Consider the following 23,560-nt stretch of genomic DNA (forward strand, 5'->3'; position numbering starts at 1 on the left):
TTTTCATATGTGTGTGATTCGTACATAAATGCAACTAAGGGGCCGTTTGGATACCTTGAAATATATTGTCTGTAAAATATATTACTGGCCTAATACATTACTGCGTAATGCATTGCCTACATATGGATTGTTACTTTTTGGGTAGTATTTAGATGCAACCTAGGAAATACATTGCCACTATTTGGCTATGTCAGGAAGAAATATGGGAAATGCATTACCAACATTTTACCGGCACTTGCCTATAAACTATCATTTCTTTCTTTTTTTGTCACAAAATTCCACTGAAATGCGGAATTAAAGTCATCATCACATCATTCTAAAAATATTTTCTAATAATAACATCATCACCATTCAAAAAAGATTTTCTAATAACAACTTGTACCATTCTGAAGTCATCATCACAAAATGTCCTACTTATTTTGCATGCCTTTGACACTTATATGGAATCACATGTCTTCTAACATGATTAGACTTTGGTTTCAACATGATAAGTCATTGGAATAATATGATTGGAATAACATGTTTTTATTGTAATAAGCCTTATTTTTATTAATTTTTTATAGAAGTATTTCAAATGTCTATCTATATAATTAAAATAAGCAATAAATTTATGATACCAAGTTAAAAATCTTTATGGTACAAGTTAAAAAATGGAAAGACGTTTGATTAGTAAACTAGAAGGTTTGGTAATTGCAGTAGAAAATTTTGAGGTATTGGAGGAGACTAAAAAGGTATCTTATTTCAATTGAGCTTTTACTAATCTCTTATGAGGATTATGTCGTGTGAAATTTTTTATTACAATTGTGACTAGAGAGGTATCTTATTTCAATTGAGCTTTTACTAATCTCTTATGAGGTTTATGTTGTGTGAAATTTTTTATTATAATTATGTTGTGTAATTTCTCATTGATTAGATTTGCTACGGAGAATGGATATGCTAAGGGGAGAGGGAGAATGGAAAAAGCACATATCAGAGAAAGGGGACTTAAAAAAATAGGAAAAAGTCCATATGAGAGGAAGGGGCTTAAAAAAAGGAAAAAGTCCAGAGGAGATGAAAGGGCCTTAAAGAGAGAGGGAGCACCTTATGCAAACCAATTATTAGAGCTCAAGAGAGAGAAAATGCGGGGTTAGAGGGGAGGGATCACCTAGCGAGTGAGAGGTATGGGCTCAAGAGAGAGAGGGGGCGGGCTTAGAGGAGGGGAGGGATCACCTAGCGAGTGATAGGTATGGGTTCAAGAGAGAGAGGGGGCGGGCTTAGAGAAGGGGAGGGATCACCAAGCGAGTGATAGTTATGGGCTAAAGAGAGAGAGAGGGCGGGCTTAGAGGGGAGGGATCACCTAGCGAGTGATAGGGCAGAGAGATACGCATGCGAAAATATTTCCCAAAGATTACCCGTCAAGCGCGTAATAGATTTTTCACCTTTCACCGAGCGTAATGTGTTTCGTGATTTTTGGAGAAATCTCGGGGTAATCTCTTTCTATTTCCTTACTATAAAGTGTACCCAAACGGTGGAAATGTCATATTTCCTTGTAATCTATTGTCATGTAATAAATTTTCAGGTACCCAAACGACCCCTAAATGATAAAAAGGCCAGATTTTTACAATGTTTTGTATTACAGCAGACAATGGATCTAAGCATATTAGCGACATATTACACAATGTTTCTCTATTCTCTTTTCTTTTCTTTTTTCGTTTTTTTTTTTAAGAATTCGTTCAATAATATGATTGTTACCCAGTGTATCCCATGGTGTCTTGATGCGGATGAAGAAAATTACAAGCTACAATGGTCTGATCATTTTCTTTCCAGAATAATGATAAGAATTATAATTAACTTCAAAGTAATGACGCTCAAAACAATTTAAGCAGGAGTTAAAGTCCTTGGCAAGGGAATACAAACAAATCAGTGTCCAAAGAGCGGAAAAATAAAAAATTGTATGCTAAGAGAAACTACAGAGCAGGTAAGCATATTGTTATTTCCAAGTACTAAAATAGATGAAATCTAATGTTCAAGGTTTATTCAACTAGTTTCATACCCCTGAGCAGCTGCCCACCGTGACAGTTGGTAGAGTTGAACGCTTTCATTGGAGACATGGCAGGCTAGAAGCAAATAGTTACGAGGTTGTACCATCCAAGCAAACCTCATGAAAAGCCCCGAATAAACACACATTGCTGCAGTAACAAATAAAGAATTCTAATTTCAAAGATTTAACTCTTGGCTTTATAATCAACAAGGAGACATTAAGATCCAAGTTATGTAGATCTCCTAACCTGAAGTCATGTTTCCAGATATCAATTCTGGGGGCTTTTTTGTGTCTACCAATCCCTGAAAAAGCAGACATTCCACATATCTATCACTTTACTCCCAAGAAATTAGAATATGAATTATTGTAGCACATGATAGTTAGAACTGCATGGCATAATGGAATAAAATCTTACCTACATGTACAACTTCAAAAAATCAAATCTTACCTCCATGCTATTTTATGCATATGACGGTCACTTTGCCAATACATATTTCAAAATGTAGGTTAAATCTGTACTTTAGATTTTATGGTTTATAGATCCATGCTCAAGGTTGATGCCACAAGTTTAGATCTATGGTCCTACTTGTTATGTTCTATCCCACCATCCACTTCCACATGACAGTAGCCTGACAAGATTTTCCTTTCTTTTCATGGATAGGTTTGTGATGGATTCAGTGGCCTTCTTTTTTGTTGATTATTCTCGAAAAAAAATAAAAAACAATATCAGCACCTATGACAACTGAATACCCCAAAATGAGTGACGAATCCATGTCAAATACTTCACAAGCACAAGATATGCAAAACATTGTAGCAATGTCTAAAGCCATAACTTTGGATCATATACAAGCAGGACCTTCCAGGATACTCTTAAATCTCCTTTCATGGGATTATGGCGACAAAATACGTGCAGGATTGTGCAATTATGCAGATCACCTCAGATGCCATAGCTCAATCTCTAACCATTTTGATTAAAAGGGGCAAACAGGCTTGATGTCCAAATTTCCTTAAAGAGCTTTAAGGAGTAGGGACTATAGTTACCCGAATCGCCTATGAGGGTAGCGATTCCATTTCGGAATCTCAATTCAACGTTTTCCCAGGCGAAAGTCGATTCTAAAAGAAAGGAATCACGTTTCCATTTTTGGGGAATGCGATTCCACCTAGTTTAGGAATCTCGATTCCTGGATTGCTGGAATCAAGATTCCATATCGAGGACTTTATGATTCTTAGCTACACAAGAATGTGATTCTCCTTGTGAGAAACGTTGATACCAAATTTTTTGGAATTGCGAATCCATGTTGGTTGGAATCAAGTTTCTATATCGCAGACATCGTGATTCTTTGCTACACAACAATGTGATTCTACTTATAATAAACGTTGATTCAAAGAATAGGAACTTTAATTCTTCAACTAAATAATATAACATGAAAGTAATGTGAGAATAGGAACTTCAAGTCTTCAGCTAAATAATATAACACGAAAGTAATGTGAGAATAGGGACTTCAAGTTTTCAACTAAATAATATATAACATGAAAGTAATGTGAGCATAAGGAGAGCAGAAACCCTCAGATGTGTGCTCAATCATGAGTGAGAGCGACATGTATGAGAACATGAGAGAATTTGAAGTTGTTGCACATGGCAATAAAATCAAAATTTAAAATTTGGGTAATATGTTAAAGTTTTTTTTTCTTAATTTACTAATATTTCCATCCTTCATTCCATGTTACTTTTTAAGAACTCTTATCAAGAATAAATAATACTAAAAAAATATGTTACTTCAAATTTAATAATGTTTGGTAAATGGTGTTGGTACTAAACTACTAATGTAATAATGTTTAATATATGATCGGCATTGTCATTTCTTCAAGTTGAATAAGAGGATAAAAATGCTTTTCTTTAAGTAAAATAAGAACATAATAAAGATATGAGCGAAGTGTCCGGTGTGGTGTTTTAAGTTAAATTAATCATTAAATATCAAAAGAAATTGATTAAAAATTGAATAACTCAATTTTTCAAAGTCAAAAGACTCAAAACTACATTTAACAAAGAATAATTACTATGTCATGTACGTATTTTATAATTCAAGGAAATGAGATAAAGGGAGTTCGCCCTTGTTCTCACTCTTTGTATGCCGTAGACTAGCTCCAGACCTTGTAGGCATAATAGGATTATCGGTAGACCGAGTTCATTGTATGGGATTGTCGACAAAGATATCATAAAGGTTGACATTAGTACTTGGAGTCCTAGGCTGAGTATATACAGACCAAAATTTGATCTTGTAGTAATGGGTGAATTTATATATTTTATGAATACTTCTCTCATATACCGGAGGGAATTGGTTCGCAATCTAGTAAGGGGAGAATATCGATTTCAATATGGGGAGAATCACAATTCCAGAATGGTGAGAATGTTGATTCCAAGTTGAAGGAGACAACGATTCTAGAATTTTTAGAATCACAATTCCTTATTTTTAGGAATCACAATTCCAAATTTTTAGGAATCATGATTCCAATCTAATCGAATCATGATTCCAACAACCACCGAAACAAGTGGGGTCATGTGTGATTTCATATAGGTATGAAACGTGATTCCAACATGAAGGGACATCGATTCTTGCAAATAGGAAACATGATTCCTAATTTTTTGAATCACGATTCCGAAATAGTGAGAATCATTTTTCTCAAATCCGAATTTTACAGACACCGATTCCTAGATTCCGAAACTTCTGATAAACGCGATCCTGCGATTCCGATTCCAAAAACGATTTGGAATCACAGACGTTTCCAACAACTATGGTTGGGACTCTTTTAGTGTGGAATCTGAAAGTCTTATATTATCTTTATCACAAGGATAGGCACCATACCAATAGGAGCATTTGAATCTGCCAAGCCTTAAACTAGGACTTAATGATTGGTTCCCTCTCAGTTAGGACACCCCAATGCTGCAAATTTAGTTTGAAGTGTCCCAGCTCTAACAAGGGGTGGTCTTTGATCAATTAGCATGAGTTTACAGTGGATTTCACATGTAGCTAAAAAGATCCCAGCTCAACAAATGCGCATCATCATGCATAGGACGGTGAAGAGAAGTCGATCACACATTCAGATTATGATTTTGATAGATGCCATGCAGACTCTGTTCTTAGCTCATTTTAGTAGAGAATGTGTTTTTTTTTATAATTGTTAACGTTGGTATTGAGAATTTTTTTTTGCAGAGAATGTTATGCCCTAATTGAAAATCTTTACATTACTAGCTGGCCCTGAGGCATGTTCCCTTGTGCTAGAAGTGTAATGGAATCGTGTTCCTCCTCCCCATCAAGGTCTATGAAGCTGAACTCAAATAGTAGCTCACCAATGGCCACTGATTCTATTGTCGACAGCCATTCATGGTCAATGACTCCTTCGATATAACCCTCCAGGGTTGTGCCCTTGACATCTCTGTCTTAGCTCTCCAGGAAAAGCAACAAACTCTCCTTCGCCCTCATCTTTTTTATCGTGCTGATAGGTTAAGTTCCTTTGTAAGAGGGGCAAACCCAAGGTTGATGATAGATACTCGCAAACACTAGCAAAAAATTTGTAATACTCCATACATAATATTGTATATATGTATGTATGTACAAATGACAGATGCTTACAAAGACCAGCAAAAAAATTCATAATATTCCATTCATGATACGTAGAAGATAAGGCGTGTGGGTATAAAACAAGACGCACTACCATTTTGCAGTTAAAAAAAAAAATGTACAAAACATATGATAGATCATAGATGCTTTTGATTCAACACCAAAAATTGGAACCTCTTTGGTTTTCGGCCACCATGCTAATGGGGCTACGGCATAATGGTCTATCATAGCCTTCCATTTCCCGAAATCACCCAATCCAGTTGCAAATCCAGAAGAATCCGTACCATAATTGTTGGAAATGCCTAGGAACCCGAATCGTTTTAGGAACCGGAATTGCAGAATCACGATCAGATCGAAGAATCTCATCTTAGGAATCGTTGTCCGTACAATAGGAATCGCTATGAACGAGATTCCTAGTTTTTGAGAATCGTATTTCAACCGAAATAGATCCAAGTTTCATTCACATATGGAATCGAGATTCCGTCCTCCTTGGAATCGAGATTCCCATCCCCCAGAAATCAACACTGCACGAGTCAAGATTCTTTAATATGCGGAATCGAATTTTCGACATCTATGGAATCGAGTTTCCGACATGTGGAACAGAGATATGTTGATATTTCGAATCGTGATTCTAACATATTTGAAATCAAGTTTCTGAAGTTTATGCATCAGAGATCCATGCCAGTTTGAGATCGAGATTTACAATAATATGGACTATGGAATGCATTTGACGACCCCTACCAAGAATCGTGATTTCATTTTTATGGAGAAGGAAGCTATAAGCACATCTTGAGCCTCATCAACTTTAGAACCTATATTGGATGTTTCTTATTAAAAGGTTTTCCAAAGTTTAAAGTGATTGTGTTGACTATTAAACTTATGGTCATTATATACAAAAGACAATAATTTCTAAATTGTGATTTTGACTTCATTATCATAAAGACAAAATAGGATTATGTCTACACCATGGTTTTACTTTTAATTGTATGTGTTGTATTTACCAGTTATATTTTAAATTTAAAGTAAAGGCGATCCAGGGTAGCACAAGTAAAATACTGAAACCCTGCAACCACTAAAAGCATTCGAAGGAAGATTTCTACTTCAATTGACGTGGAATCAAGATTTAATCCTCGCTGGAATCCAAATTCGAGATATTTGGGAACATCTACCCACAATTAATGGGTTCAAGTTTCTAAAGATGTGTTGGATCGAGATTCCGAAATTAAGGAATCGAGTTTCCTTGGTTCCGATAAATAGTTTCTAAAGATGTGCTGAATCAAGATTATGAAATTAAGGAATCGAGTTTCCTTGGTTCCAAAAAATGGTATCTAAAGATGTATTGAATCGAGATTTCAAAATAGAGGAACTGAGTTTCCTTGGTTCCGAACAACGGTTTCCATGGAGACTCCTTAACGGAAACACAGAATCGGGTTTCAGAACCGAAAACGCGAGGTCGGTGGAGAGATTCCGGTAACTATGATCCGTACCAGTATGCATGTCCAAAGGTCTCCGACACGGGTATGGGACCCTTTTCAAAGAATTCATGTAACACAGAATTAACAAGTGGTGGTAGATTTCTTCATCATTTTTTTCTTTAGAAAAACTCAATTATTTCACTACTTCTATCATTTCATCTTTTGTGTTTAATTTGTCACACTTCCATTTCCTTCCCCCCAACCTCCAAAAATTTCACCTTTAAATTCTCAACTTTCTTGTTGCGCATACCAACAATGAATGTCTATATATGTGTATATGCATGCATGATACAAAGTCATATACATTTTCTACATACATATTCAAAATTTCAAATGCAGTTGTAATACATCAACATCATCATCATCATCTAAGCCTTATTCCAACTATTTGGGGTCAGCTATACGAATCATGTTCTTCCATTCTGCTCTCTATCAAGGGATGCGCTCAGAATTCATGAAAAAATTTGGTAAAATTTTACACTGACTGTCTACCTAACACAACCCTTGGGACCGGTATGACCAGCTTGGGGCTGGCCAAGGCTAAATACAATTCTAATTATAGTTGTTGGAAACACTTGTGATTCCGATTCATTTCAAGAATCGGAAACGAATCGGAATCGCATGTGCCAGATGATTCTTAATCTCTGAATCGTCGCCCGTACAATGAAAACCATCATAGCGATCCGATAAAATAGGAACCGTGATTCTTATTTGTAGGAATCAGTATCCCATCATGTTGGAATTGAGTCTCCTACCTTTCAAGAATCGCATATGACCCCACACAGTTCAATGACTTCCGAAATCACGATCCGACGAAATAGGAATTGTGATTCCTACATTATTGGAACCATTGTCTATTTCAATTGGGAATCGAGATTCCCACAATACACTAATTGTGCACCCAACCCCTCCGTATAATAGAGAAGTATTTTACGAGAAAATAGACAATGTTTTACATAGATGATTGGGGATAGATGATACCATAGTTTGACCCAAATTATCTATATAAAACCAAGCAGATACCATAGACGACATTATAGATTGGTATTAGCTTGAAAGACTAAGATGTTGCATTTTCCTCAAAATTCAAAGCCCATAAGTGCCCATGAATCCCATAAGTGCCCATGAATTTTGATCACCATTGACCTATTTCCTTTTTTTTCCTTTCTTTTAGGGGTTTAAGTCCATGCCCCACCAAATATACAATAAGACAATGAGTGATAAGCATTCCGTAGATGATCATTAATAAGAATTTTATGAAAAACCTACCAAATATCCCCACATAATCCTTCACTTGATAAAATAAATAATCATTCATAAGCATTTGGTTATTACAACCATCCTATAGGAATATCCTATCTTGAGGTGGGGCAGCCACCCAAACGTATTACCTTGAGGTGGGATTGCCACCCACTTCATAGTCTATAAATTGCTAAATCAGTTGGGTAACTTGGCATATATTATTATATATGGATTCATCTCGAAAGTTTATTAAGGCTTTATGGATCTCACAACATCACAGTCTTGAAACCCAAATCATGGGTATTTGACCTAGTACAAAATTGTAACATGGTAGGAAATGATTCCTGGAACTCCTCTGGTAACGTAGAATCAATTCCCGAAGCTCCTCCCGTAACATACAATTTGTGAACGTGTTTCATTCAACATTTGCATTTGAATCTATATTTCGTGCCATTACAGCATGATTCGATGTTGATCAAAAAATTGTTCCGTGCATCTAAGAACTGTACCTTTTGAGGATGAGGAACTCGCTTCCAAACCAACATGGATTCGCGATTCGTAAAATATTGGAATCAACGTCTCTCACACATTGAATCGCATTGTTGTGCAACCATGAATCGCAAATTCTGGGATATGAAATCTAGATTCCAACCTTCCAAGAATCGGGATTTAGATAATAATTTGAAACACATTATGAAACTCTTGAAACGTGATTCCTATCTTCCAGATTCGTGTTTCATCTTGAGAACTGCTGAATCGCGATTCCGAACCAGAATCACAACCTTGGTATGTGATTCGGGTAACTATAGTTCTAATACATACATAAGAAGGTAAATACATCTATAGTACATAAGTACATATATGCATGCATTTCAAAGTATTCAAATACTTTTTTTCATATCACAAGTGCACAAGTAGAAAATGTAAAATCCTAAATGTGAACATAAATGAAGTGTTGACCAAAGCAAAGATTACAAAGGAAAACCAGAAAAAGTCCAACATAAAATATGCCTTTTTGAAAATATAATTAACCATACTTGAAAATAAAAAACAAAACACAACAATGAAAGCCAAACTAATATCACAAACTAAGAGCATTTAGATAAAAGGACTATAGTAGAGCAAAGTTTGAGAGCTATAGGTGCACAACTGCACATGAGGCCAAAGTAAAGAAAATCAACCAAGTCCAGTATTGAGGAAGCTCTTAGGCCCAGTTTGGATAGAACAGATGAATATCTGTCGGATAATTTCATCCTATGGCCCATGCATGAGTAAAGAAGCGCAAAGTTTGATCCTCTTCTCTATTATTCATGTGTAATAGTTGTTTCTCTATCCCATGGTCCTTAACTATTAAGAAAAAGCAAATGTTCCTCAACTATTTCAATAAGATAAAATAAAATAAACATGCCCGTGTTTTTAAACAACCAATTCATTAATAGTAACATATGACTAGCCAAAATTGGGCAAATATAAAAAATATAGTACACATAAAAGCATCTTTTTAGTGTAGTTCTCTACATGCTAACATCTACTAGCAGTATAAAACAATAATTTATGCTTGAATACTCTCACAGCTCCATACACCTAGGATCATACTTTTTTACTACCATCAATTATTTTATTTGTTATTTTTATGAGAAATAGAATAAATAAAGTTCTGTAACAAAATATGATATTATATCCATTTTATTTTTTGAAGACATTCTAAAATATCATATAGTGAGACATATTCGATATTATTATATTTCTATAATTTTATAATCCAGGTATCCCTAATAAGGATGATTATAAAGTTTAAACCGACTAAGCTTCGTGAAGCCAAGTCATGTTGAGCCGCCTTGGCCATGTTTCTACAATCATAAAACTCAGAAGAGTTTCTTCACAAGCAGCATACAGTGGCAAGAATTGTATGTGTCCTGTGATAAAGCACAAGATTCACCAGATTTCTGGGTTGAGTCAACTTGGGAGAGTCCAAGGTTGACTCAATGAGTTTAAAAAAAAAATGCTTAAGACTATCCGCTATGCGGTATCAATAGTGGTTCCATACCAAGCCATACCAGTGCACAAGTATAACGATACACGAGTATCCAGGTATCTTGGAAAATGATACATCCACTAGGGATCAAAGATTTTGGAATTGTGAGCGACACAACAAAAGATAATGATTTCCCAGTGCTTTTGGTGCTACCACACTCAGCTTGATTGGTAGACTTTCCATGGTTTATATCCAATGGTTAGGCTCTTGCAAGTAAATATATGTGCTGTTGCAGATTCATTGGCCTGAGTTACTTAGGAGAGGAGCCAACAAAGGAGATTATTTCACAACATAGCATTGGGTTTATGCAAATTGTCCCAGCTACAATGGACAATCATCTTGATTAAAGCAGATTTTCAATTTGTCAGGACATGATTCTCCCCCTTTTTTCTGTGTGAATGTAGTTACAAAATTGATGTACAGATCTTTTATCCCAGACTATCAGAAAGATAAATAGGGAAGAAGATTAGTGCAGAACAAATAAAAGTCAATCCCACACCAACAAAAGACATCCACATGCTAAGAAGGGTGTACATTTCATACTTAAAAAAATCTTCCACAATAATAACATCATGCATTAAGAAAATAATCATTATGAACATGGATATAACCATGAAAAATATTTATAAAGACCACATATGAAACTACGGAAATATGCAACATATGGGAGCATAGATAGCCAAAGGAACGACACATACAGCAATTACAAAGCCCCAGTTGGCAACAGGACCCCAAAAATGAGTGGTCTTTGGTCCCATTGGACTATTCAAGAAGGCCTTTAGGGCAGCAGCCATTGGGAAATAATGAGATGCCACTCCTGTGCAGCCTGAAACGTTTCAACTATAAACATCTAAGCTCACTTGATTAAATCAGAATCCCATTCTAAACCAAACTAGAGTGGATGAAAGAGTGTCGATACATCCATTCAATAGATATAAATTTTCATCATAGATCATTAACCCATCAAATGGAACATATATATGAAATGAATATCAAAAAAAATGATACAAGATAAAAACAGCATATAAAAGCAACTGACAAATTCAGACTTTACAAAAGTATTACTCAAAAGAGTGCAGAAGCAAGTACATACTGATTTTTTTTTTCTTTTTTCCCCGCTAAGATATGCTGCCTCGGGGAGAAATGTCAGAGAGACTGAGATTGATCTCACACCCACCCGTGCACAAGAGAAGGTAACGTGTACGGATTCAGGAAACCCATTATTGATTCATAAGTTAATGTTTTATATATAGGAAGATTGGTGCACGCTATCTACTCATCCCCGTTATGATCTGGAGATGATTTCCATTGGCAGGACGCATAGAAATTTGATTTTTCAGTAACCTTGTTGTTCTTTATCATAAAGAAAAAGGCCCCCTTGAATCAGCTCTCAAACTCAAGGATTAATGGCGATTTCGAATAGAAAATTAGAAATTACAGGATGCAATTTAATCTAGAAATTAGACACATTTTCACTAGCTTTTTGGCATTAAGAATAAGAAAAGTGATGGAAATACTGCAGAGATTCCTGGATTCTGAAATAAAAAATATATGCAAGTAGAAAGATGGAGAGAACTTAGATCCTTGGATTAAAGAACGAATTGAAAATACAAACGAAACCAATGCGTTGAGTTGATGCATCACATAAATAATTGAAATATAAGAAAATAAATAGCATACCTAATGTCACGGGTGAACTGAGGAGCAGTCGAGAGAGAGAGGGGTGGCTGCCTCGTGCGCTTAATTTTGAGGGAGTTGGATTCAATAAGTGGGCGTGAATAAGCTCTTCTTAAGAATTCTGAAGGACTTTAGTTTTGCAATAAGTCCTAAGTGAGAGCCTTACTGTATTTTTAATAATTGCAGTAAAGAGGAAAGCTAGAAGTTTTCTTACTATGTGGGAATATATTATTATTATTATTTTATTTTGGGTAATTCAGGGATGACGAGCTCTTACCTGATTTTTTTAAATAGTTAGTGATTTTTTAATGCGTTAAATGATAATGAAAGCCTAATCTATAGCTGAGACACATATGAAGCTAGTACCATGACCCAACCCCATTATCAAGTTTTTCCTTGCGCAAAACTTACTCTAAGGATATCATTTTTATCTCAACATTTTGGAAATATCTAAAGAAAAAGTATGCTCATATTTTAGGAATATCTAAAGAAAAAGTATGCTCATATTTTAGGAATATCTAAAGAAAAAGTATTTTGTGAGTTAAATGTCCATCTTTAAGATGAATATCCCCAACTAAAGATTCATGTCTAATGGATAAGAAAATATTCTAATCAAAATATTTTAAAATTTTATTTTATTATGTTTTATTTTTTATATTCATGATCATTTGACTGTAGATCATGGATCACTACAAAATTTGATCCAAGATCGAAACATAATAGTGTTTAAAGGGGCCCGCATGAAAATAGTATGAGTTGGGGAAGTCATAAAAACCAGGTCCATATTCAAAATATGCAACCCAAAAAAAAAATTAACTCTCACTTTCTATGTGCCAAGAAACAAATCACATGATTGTATCAAAACCATCCAATTTGTCGAGGGAACGATCTATATGTTTATAGGTTTGTGAACTCATAAACTAAAATTTTTTCATTGAAACCAGTGTTTAAAAAAACACCTCGTCCGGTTCGACTCTGAAATCGCCATGGACAGATCGAATCGACGAAAAAAATAAAAATCGCCCGGTTCTAGAGAGACGATTCTGTACAGTGACTCGCCGATTCACTGTACCGAATCGACGAGTCCGTAAAGTGAATCGGCGAGTCCAGTACCGAACTTTTTTTTTTTTTTTTTTTTTTTTTTTTTTTTTTAATCCATGATAGATTTATTTGTAATGCTTGATCGATTTTTTTGTAATCCATGATCGAATTGTTTTTTTTTTTTTGTAATCCAAGATCAAATTTTTTGTTTTTTTTTTTTTTTTGTAACCCATGATAGAATTTTTTGTAATCCATGAACGAATTTTTTGTAATCCATGATCGAAATGTTCGTTTTTTTTTCTTGTAATCCATGATCGAATTTTTCGTTTTTTTTTTTTTTTTGTAACTCATGATAGAATTTTTTGTAATCCATGATCGAATGTTTTGTAATACATGATCGAAATATTTGCTTCTTTTTTGTAATCCATGATCGAAATAATTGTTTTTTTTCTTGTAATCCATGATCGAATTTTTTGTTTTTTGTTTTTTTTGAAACCTATGGTAGAGTTTTTTGTAATCCACGATTGAATTTTTTGTAATCGATCGAATTGTTTTTTTCTTTTTTTGTAATCCACGATTGAATTTTTTGATTTTTTTTGTAATCCATGATCGAATTTTATGTAATCCATGATCGAATTTTTTGTAATCCATGATTGAATTTTTTGAAAATTTGTGATATTTTTTTGTAATCCATGATAGAATTTTTCGAAACTTTGTGATTTTTTTTTTTTAATCCATGATCGAATTTTTTTTGTAATCCTTGATAAAATTTTTTGAAAATTTGTGATTTTTTTTTTTAATCTATAATTGATTTTTTTTAAAATTTGTTATTATTATTTTTTAATCCATATTATTCAAAGAGAAAATGAGAGATGATTCTGAAACCACCCTATCCCAACCATATTATTCACATATCGAGTCCCAACAACAGTGTAGGGATGAGCACGACAGTGCAAATGAGCATGAAAAATAGACAATCTTCGAAGATTTTAAAATGAGAACCCAACAAAACACTAACACTCAAATATTTGAAAATAATCAAACGCCTGTTAATATCGATGATTCGTTTTTAGATCGAATCAATGAATTGTTAAACAAATTTAATAAATGAAACCAACGTGACCAAAAAAAAACAATAACGTCGCCTATCATTTTATTTTTAGATCATATGTTACTAATTTTATGCTTTATTGTAGTCCATGTATATTGATATACTTATTCCATGATAATTCTATATTTATCCTTTTGTGTGATGTAAATTAATTACTGAATGGCGGTTCATATAAGGAAAGAACATATCAATATTCGCATATTCATTCAAAAACATGAAAATTCTTAATGGAATACCTTCATTTTTTATTGAATTCCTAAAAAACAATACTTATAATGAATTTTAATCAATTTTTCAAATTTTTTTTAAACTTTATTATGACCGATTCATCCGAATCGCTGATTCGCCGATCCGGATCGGTTTTTTGAAAACCCAATCCGGATCACCGATCCGTTTTTTAAACCATAGATTGAAACTACTCATCTCATTAAAATTATGTCCCAAAAACTTTCAAATAAAAAATTATCTTCAAGTTAGTATTTGCCCGAAGTAATAAACATATTATTTACACCCGAGGGAGCATACTATGCTTCCACTCTTCCTTATTTTAACATTCTTTTTTGTGATTGTATATAATGAGATCATTTATCTTCCGATATAAAATCTGACAGCTTGAGTGTCACCAAGTTTGAAACAAAAAAAATTAACTTCGAACTTGGTCGATAGAAAAAATATAATCACCCCATTTACCACCTAATGCTTAAGATTGATTGTGACCATCTTATCTTATGCCCAAGGTAAATAGTATCATTGGAATTTTTTTATATCCACAAAATGATCTCTTTCACTCGGCTTTTCCCTCGCTCTCTGTCCAATCTCCACAAACTCTCTAGCTAAGCTCTTCTAACCTCTCTCCTTCTCCGTCCCTCTTTCTCTCTTCATAAACTTCTCTCTTAGCTCTATAAACTTCTCTTTTACTTTACCTTCTCCCTTCCTCTGTGTCTCAAAAAATTTGTGTTTTACCTTAGGCTACTAGTTTTTGGAAATTACACAAGTTCTATATTATAAAAGATAGAGTGCACATCCTTCCTGAAGAGTTTTGATTATCATAAATATTTAATTTTCTCAAAGATAAAATGCTTATAGGTTAGTGGATTAGAAACCCAATTTCTCTTTCTATCTCAAAAAACCCAATCTCTTTTTCTTTCTAAAAACTCATTTTCTCTTTCTAAAAATCGAATCTCTCATTCTTTTTCTCTAAAAACCCATTCTCTCTCTAAAAATTTAATCTCTCTAAAAACTCAATCTATCTTTCTCTCTAAAACTCAATCTCTCTCTAAAAACTTAATATCTCTTTCTATCTTTAAAAATCCATTTACTTTTTAGAAACTTAATCCCTATTTCTCTTTATGAAAACCCTTTATCTAGAAATTCAATCTGTCTCTTTTTAAAAACCCATTCTCTTTAGAAACTAACTCCAAAATAGAGAGATAACATATGGAAGATAGAAAGAGATGTGGATGGACGAGTGACATTCTTTTTTTTTCTTTTTTTGTGGTTTCAACCCCTTGCGGTAAAGTCAAATGAAATATTTTTTTTGGATCTGCTCGAGTAATGCATCCTTGGGAACAAAGATACTCCCCACCTGGGTTGGGATTTCTTTTCATATGATTTGTTCTTTGTAGTAGTAAAACCCTTTCCTATGGAAAAAGTTTGCGTTGGCTTTATGCACGAACCAAACATGCCTAACTATATGTTTCATAAGAAAACTATTCCATGATGTAAATTTTCATACCAACGAAACAAACTCTTAGAGAGCAAAAGAAGCCCAGCGTTCAAAGAGGGATGGGGGAATGAAGTAAAGATAAGCACCTGGAAAAGAGATGGGTGCAGTTTGCCTAGAGCCAAGGCTCTAAACAATCAAAGTAAGCCTACCTTTAAATACTGTCTATAAATATGGTTTCAATATTGGAAATCTTATTGATAGCTTTAAAATATATTTTTATTTTTAATTATAAAATTTAAAGCATTAAAAATAGTGTAGATCAAACAGATCTAAAACAACTTGAAAATTAACTATCCAAAAATGCGTTACAAGATACACCATTTATAAAATTTGAAATCCATTTTTTTCTCATGTCCATGCATCTTAATCTCGGGATGATAAATTTGAAAATATTTGGACATCAAAACAACTTCTTCTAGTGAGATTTTTGAAGTGGGCTCTAATTTTATTGTTTAGAGCTTCAGCTCTATATAAACTTTTTCCATATTTAAAACCCCTAGCATATTCTTTTATTTAGAACTCTTCCTCGGTGAATGTAGTATCGACAACAACATGCCTCAACTACAGTATGCAACTGCATCTTCTGGAAGGTATGCAACGGCATCTTCTGGAAGGAAGCTATTGGGCTCGCCGGGTTCCTCATGCTACTAACCGCTATCACCAGCATCTTGTACCGTTACGAAAAACGGGAGACATAGATCTACCACAGGCATTGATATTCGAAGATGGTGTGATAATTATTGTTGCTAGTTTTTTTGAAATTGCGTCATTTGCAATCCAGTTTTTATTCAAATAAGAGAACCAATAGGTTTTCTCTCCCACAAGTAGGGAACATGGATTTCTAGAGAATAATAAGGTTCATGGATTTCTAGAGAATAATAAGGTTCATGGATTTCTAGAGAATAGTAAGGTTCATGGATTTCTAGAGAAAGGCTTCAGTCAATATATTATTGGGAAATTGTCTTATGCGGGACTGCATGATTACACATGCGGTCCAAAAAGTGTAAAACATCCATCTTAAAGATAGATGCAAGTAGGTAGTTCCATCTAAAATCAATGGAAACTAACTGTCCAAATGTTTTCTTATTAGAATTATTATTTCTAGGTTTTAAAATTTACTTATTTTTTCATATTCATAATCCCCATGTTAGGGATTCATGTCCTTAAAAATTAAGTCCAAAAATCTATCTCAAAAATAGATTTATTAATTGGCGCATATTTCTACATATACGGGCTTGGCTGCATAAAAACCGGGTCCTTTATTATTTGCTTACTTCTGCTATGTTTTGTAGCTTCATTTTAGCTATTATCCGGTGCCTATTGTAAACGAATGAGCATTTGAATAATTTGTTGGCTAAAATAGCATGCTGGATGATTTATGTTTTTATTAGGAACAGTGACGTTGGTAAATATCATATTAACTGCATAATCTTATGTAATGCTGTCTAAATATTTTTCTTTTACAAAGCTAAAATTTTTATTTTAGCTGAGTTACTATGTTGTGGTTTCTACTCTCATTTTCATCACCCCATTGACTAACTTGTTAACTCCTAAACCATTTAAAAAAAATGGGTAGGGCTTGTTTTCTCCACTAAATTATCCAAAACAAAAATCCAAATTATCCAAATGATAATAATAAAATATTGGAATCCACTAAAACTTGACGGGCACCCATTTGGATGATTGCAGACTTGACACCGCGCAAGGCCACGTGACTCGCGCATTCCGAGTTTTCATACATTGATCTAGAACACATGGCATGATGATTTCCTTTACAAAAGCACAGACCCGCGGGAGCATTACCACCACGTATGAGAGCCCTACTGCATATATGAGGTTTCGTTAAAGGAAAAATCCTTTGAAGTGAAATCTGTTTGGGAATTAACATTTCAAAAAACAAACTTCATTTCAAAGTTCCCACTAAGGCAAAACAGGAAGGTGGTCATGCCAATTTTCCTAAAATAGGTAGAAAAAGAGAGCGAGAGTCCTACTTTAAAGTGAAGTGGTCCATCTTGGAGCATGATTAAAAGGGAAGGAGAATTTAGGAGAGGATGACTGATAAAGTAAAGGAAAAAGTTTATATAAGGTTGCAACTTTAAAAGGTAAAATCACATATGCATCTCAAAAATCCACTTAAAAAAGTTGCTTTAATATTGAAATAACCTCTAATTGATCATCTCGACATTGAGAAGTTTGAATATGAAAAAAAAAAAGATTTTGAGTCCTACAAATAGCTCATCTTGCAATACATTATCTAGATCATCCGTTTTCAAGATTTTCATATGTTTATAGATCTATTTGATTTTAACCATTTTTTAAATTAAAAATTTTATAATTAGATATGTAAATAGATTATGAGATAATCTTAAGAAATTTTTTCATCAAAATTACATGTTATGATAAAATTTGAATGCACGCCTTAATTAGATTGTTTAAGGTTGTGACCTTATAGAAACGACGCCCCAAAAAGTAAAAGGGGCATCCTTGCAAAACTTCAACTTCATGTCATTGTTGTAAGCCAATTGTTCTCTCTTGACATAGAGAGAGCACTAGCATTTAAAGCCCATTGTTCTCTCTTGACATGGAGAGAGCACTAGCATTTGAAGTAGCTTTACTTCGTGCGTTGATATGACTCTTGCATCGAGAGTGGTACAGGCTAACATTTATAGTAGTGTGTACCTTTCTCAACCGTTTAAATGTTTTCACTGTATCTTTGTAGACTTTTCCTTTTGAATACGGTTCCTATGCCCCCAGCCGACATTTTGTAGAAATATGGGCTTGCTAATAAATATATATTTTAAATATACCTGGACCCTAATATTTAGAGAATATATAATCTTTAACATGCTGATCATGAACATGAACAAAATAAAAAAAAACATTATAAATAATAATTATATTAAAAAAATATTTCGGACTATTAGTTACACTTGTTTTTAGATGAATCACCTATTTGTATTCATCTTTAATATAAAGATGAATGCTTTATACCTCTAGACCTCATATTGTAGAAATGTGGTCTAGCCCGCATGAAACAATTTTCCCATCTTTTTTTAATTTTTTTAGTTTTTTCACCTCTAGAGTTACATGCAGTTAATTTTTCTTTATGGCATTAGTGGGAGGTGCTACCACAACAATTCAGCCCCAATATTAAAAGGTGTTGGGTTGTGATGGTAGCACCCTAATATCTAGTTACTATATTATGGTTTTTGAGGCCACCCATGGACACCTATAAAAAAAGCTAACTCCTAAATTTATATTAAAAAAACTTTCCTCACTGAATTATTAAAAAAAAAGTCAAATACATTCCATATTCTAAACTTCTTTTTTTTTTCGATTTTTGAAAGAGCACAAATATTATGCACTTGCAGTACTTGTACACATACTCCCTTGCTCAAAGCACCTATTTAGGAGGATATTTTTTTTAGTTTAAAAATTTGGGAGGCACATAAAAAACTAGATGGTTATTTTAGAAGAATAAAATTGCACATAACAAATACTATATGTAAGCAATAAAATTGCACATAATCCCAATGAATAAAATACTGATTTACCTTTTGTGGCTGTAGGCATCATTGCCCAACCACATATAGATTGTGTTGATCTATTTCTCTTTCTCTCTTCTCTATTTCTTTTTATTGCATCACAGCATCATAGCAAGAGTCTTGAGACCTATGTAGAGAATCGCTACAGTTGATGTGTTTTGGTTCTCTACCGTATTCTAGGTTTTTTAAAGGGCGATCCATCCAGGTCTATCTCCAAACAAATATTGATTCGTTTCCCATAATAAGATGGCTTAAGGGCATGAGTACATGCCTTATAAATAACGGAAGCCGCAAGTTCCATCAAACTGTGACGTGAATTAGCAATGCTTCCGACCCTGCCTCTTATTGCAAACAACTATTTTTCCTTATAGCAAAGGAGCTGCTCGATTTGGGTAAATTATTCTTGCAGTTATTACTGCTGTTAAGAGGCCTTTGGGTTTTGAAAATACTCATCTTGCATTGAATACGTATTTGGATGGGCATTCTGTTACACATGCCTTGATAGAGCAATGGTTCAATTTTGCATCTGACTGATGCTCACATTAGTCGGTGGTTATACATTGGGTTTTTTTCTCTTGTGATTATTAAATGCTATCTTTTGTAGTGGATTTTGGAACTCTTGTGAGACAGGATTTTGGCCACTTGTGTTGCATTGAATTCCTATTTTGCAGCCATGGTTTGCTTTGAAAGGTTGCGGGCCCTCTATTTCTAAGTTCTATTTTGTGAACAAATGCAACCCATAATTGCGATTTTGAGCATTTAAGTCACTGGCAGTTTGGTCTATAATTCTCATTAGGATCTTCGGTTTGTTCTGATTGATGCATCTTTTATTCTTTAATCGCATCTGCTAACTCTAGCAGAAACTTATTGTTGTTCTTTGTTACGCTCAAAGAATTTACAATACCGATGTTCCTGAGATGTGACAGTCAAAACATATATACATCTCATTGATTGGACAAATTTACAGTGGCGAATTCTTACAAAGTAACAAAAGAAAGTTTAAGCACAACTACCGTATCTTCCAAAGTTGATCCTGACGAGCACTCAAAATGAAACAGCAGTTATTCTGAAAAAATGTTTACCATAATTTGATGAGTTTGGCTACTCAGTAAGTGATCATCATAATCCTAAAAATAATCATGATTGAAAGATATCAATATTTTAAAAAAGGAGATCTATTAACAGAAATGCATTAACAGTTTCACTTTTAAAAAAATGCATAATTAAGTATAATACGAATAATTGAAATGCGTATAACATTTTAACGGCAATGCATAATTCAAAAGATTTCACAATTTACCCTATTGGCGTCCCAAGTAGGTCACCTATATACCCCATCAGCATCCTGATGGGCCCACTTAATCCCTTTCGACGTTCCAGATAGGTCCACTTAATCCCTGCAGGTCCACTTATACCTTACCGGCGTACCGGATGAGTCCACTTAATCCCTACCGGCGTCCCAAATAGGTCCACTTATACCTCACCGGCGAACCGGATAAGTCCATTTGCATACTTAAAGTATTTCTAAATCTCTTTAAATATTCGAAAGCAACAATATAATGTACTCAACATATCACTGGAATTATTAATATGAATTTCACTGAAACCATTAATAACAATCACTTTCAATAACATTACTAAAATAACCAGTCAAATATTTTGAGCTCAAATGAAGAAAGGTAGCAGTTCGTAAAGACATTCTAGCATAATTGCCAATCTAATATGGATAAAAAAACTCTTATAGAAATTCACAAATACAGAATTATCACAATTTATGGGATGTCAATTCGCAAATGAACATTTCACATACAATGCTATAATCAAATGCAAAAATATCAGTTTTCAAATAATAAGGCAGTCATTTGCACATGAAATTTACAATGTCTAAATATTCAAAAACAGTAGAAAGAAATCTCACAATTTTACTAAAAGCCGAAATATCACATTTATTTTTAATAAATTTACAATATCTAAAATTTTCTAACAATGGACAAGAAAAATAAATAAATTTATTTCTAAGAATTTATAGCATTTAAAATATTTTACAATAGATAAAATGTCACCATTTTTACTAAAAAGATAATTCTTCGAAATAATGAGGTCGCTTGCGCATAAAATTTAGCGTCTAAAATTCATGATAATAAGCAGAAGTAATTATTTCATTTTATTTTTAAAAAGAATTGATTATTTTTCGAGACAATGAGGTCACTTACCTAAAATATTTGAGAGGGGGCTTCCGATAAAAATTCGGCTAGAGAGAGAAAGAGCTCACTGCGTTTCGACTAAAGAGAGATCTCAAAATATTTTAGGGTGGGAATCCTCACCTCTCCTATTTAAATTCTTAAAACACCTTATTATATTATTTTATTAAGTTACACCTCATACATGAGGTGTAACAATTATATTACTCCTGAAATGTTAAAACCCCACGTCAACTAAAGGATCGTGGTAAAGGTAAGGAAAAGCTTAAACCAAACGCTTTTGAAAATAGTGATGGTCCTTAAGGACAATTTTAAAAAGAATAGTTTAAACAAAAATGCATGAATAGTTTCACTTTAAAAAAAAAATGCATAATTAAGTATAATTCGAATAATTGAAATGCGTATAACATTTTAACGACAATGCATAATTCAAAGGATTTCACAATTTACCCTACTAGCGTCCCAAGTAGGTCACCTATATACCCCATCAGCGTCCTGATGGGTGCACTTAATCCCTTTCTACGTCCCAGATAGGTCCACTTAATCCCTGCAGGTCCACTTATACCTCACCGGCGTACCGAATGAGTCCACTTAATCCCTACTGGCGTCCCAGATAGGTCCACTTATACCTCACCGACGAACCGGATGAGTCCACTTGCATACTTAAAGTATTTCTAAATCTCTTTAAACATTCGAAAGCAGCAATATCATGTGCTCAACATATCACTGAAATTATTAATATGAATTTTACTGAAACCATTAATAACAATCACTTTCAATAACATTTCTAAAATAACCAGTTAAATATTTTGGGCTCAAATGAAGAAAGGTAGCAGTTCGTAAAGACATTCTAGCATAATTGCCAATCTAATATGGATAGAAAAACTCTTATAGAAATTCACGAATACAGAATTATCACAATTTATGGGATGTCAATTCGCAAATGAACATTTCACAGACAATGCTATAATCAAATGCAAAAATATCAATTTTCAAATAATAAGGCAGTCATTTGCACATGAAATTTACAATGTCTAAATATTCAAAAACAGTAGAAAGAAATCTCACAATTTTACTAAAAGCAAAAATATCACATTTATTTTTAATAAATTTACAATATCTAAAATTTTCTAACAATGGACAAGAAAACTAAATAAATTTATTTTTAAGAATTTACAGCATTTAAAATATTTTACAATAGATAAAATGTCACCATTTTTACTAAAAAGATAATTCTTCAAAATACTGAGGTCGCTTGCGCATAAAATTTATCGTGCCTAAAATTCATGATAATAAGCAGAAGTAATTATTTCATTTTATTTTTAAAGAATGGATTATTTTTCCAGACAATGAGGCCACTTACCTAAAATATTTAAGAGGGAGCTTCCGATAAAAATTCAGCTAGAGGGAGAAAGAGCTCACTGCGTTTCGACTAGAGAGAGAGATATCGTAAAATTTTCTAAGGTAGGAGTCCTCACCTCTCCTATTTAAATTCTTAAAATACTTTATTTTATTATTTTATTAAGTTACACCTCATACATGAGGTGTAACAATTATATTACTCCTGAAATGTTAAAACCCTATGTCAACTAAAGGACGTGATAAAGTTAAGGAAAAGCTCAAACCAAAAGCTTTTTAAAATACTGATGGTCCCTAAGGACCATCATGCTCATGTGGACCATCTCTTATTAAAAGTTTCTTTTCTCTCTTTTTTTTTTAAAAAAAACTTTTAGGATTATTACATTCTTTTGAATGGACTTAACAATCTTGCTTGATCAAAGTTTATTTCATGTTCTCTATTTGGAAATCTAAATTTGGATACATAACTTCATGAATCTTGATTTCAAAATATTTGACGAAAGTGTTA

At 33.6% G+C, this 23,560-nt stretch overlaps 1 protein-coding gene across 4 annotated transcripts in view; it reads right to left on the reverse strand.

Annotated features, from left to right (window-relative positions):
* LOC18435025 (mitochondrial pyruvate carrier 1) overlaps positions 1 to 12,149 on the reverse strand; it is a 28,762-nt gene extending 16,613 nt beyond the window's left edge. For 2 of the 4 annotated variants that reach the window (XM_011625395.3, XM_011625394.3), the window contains exons 1-4: positions 12,073 to 12,149; positions 11,091 to 11,218; positions 2,268 to 2,322; positions 2,033 to 2,168 (exon numbers count right to left, since the gene is read on the reverse strand). In XM_011625395.3, coding sequence (XP_011623697.1) covers positions 2,033 to 2,168; positions 2,268 to 2,322; positions 11,091 to 11,186 — 287 coding nt within the window. In that variant the 5' untranslated portion in view covers positions 11,187 to 11,218; positions 12,073 to 12,149. Of the gene's footprint in view, positions 1 to 2,032; positions 2,169 to 2,267; positions 2,323 to 11,090; positions 11,233 to 12,072 lie in introns of all 4 variants that reach the window. The other 2 variants (XM_088870869.1, XM_011625393.3) reach the window with 1 other exon arrangement.
* Between the last annotated feature and the right edge of the window lie 11,411 nt (positions 12,150 to 23,560).

This window comes from Amborella trichopoda, chromosome 6, assembly GCF_054954075.1.
Source record: "Amborella trichopoda isolate Santa Cruz 75 chromosome 6, AtrichopodaSantaCruz75HAP2 v2.0, whole genome shotgun sequence".
NCBI lineage: Eukaryota > Viridiplantae > Streptophyta > Magnoliopsida > Amborellales > Amborellaceae > Amborella > Amborella trichopoda.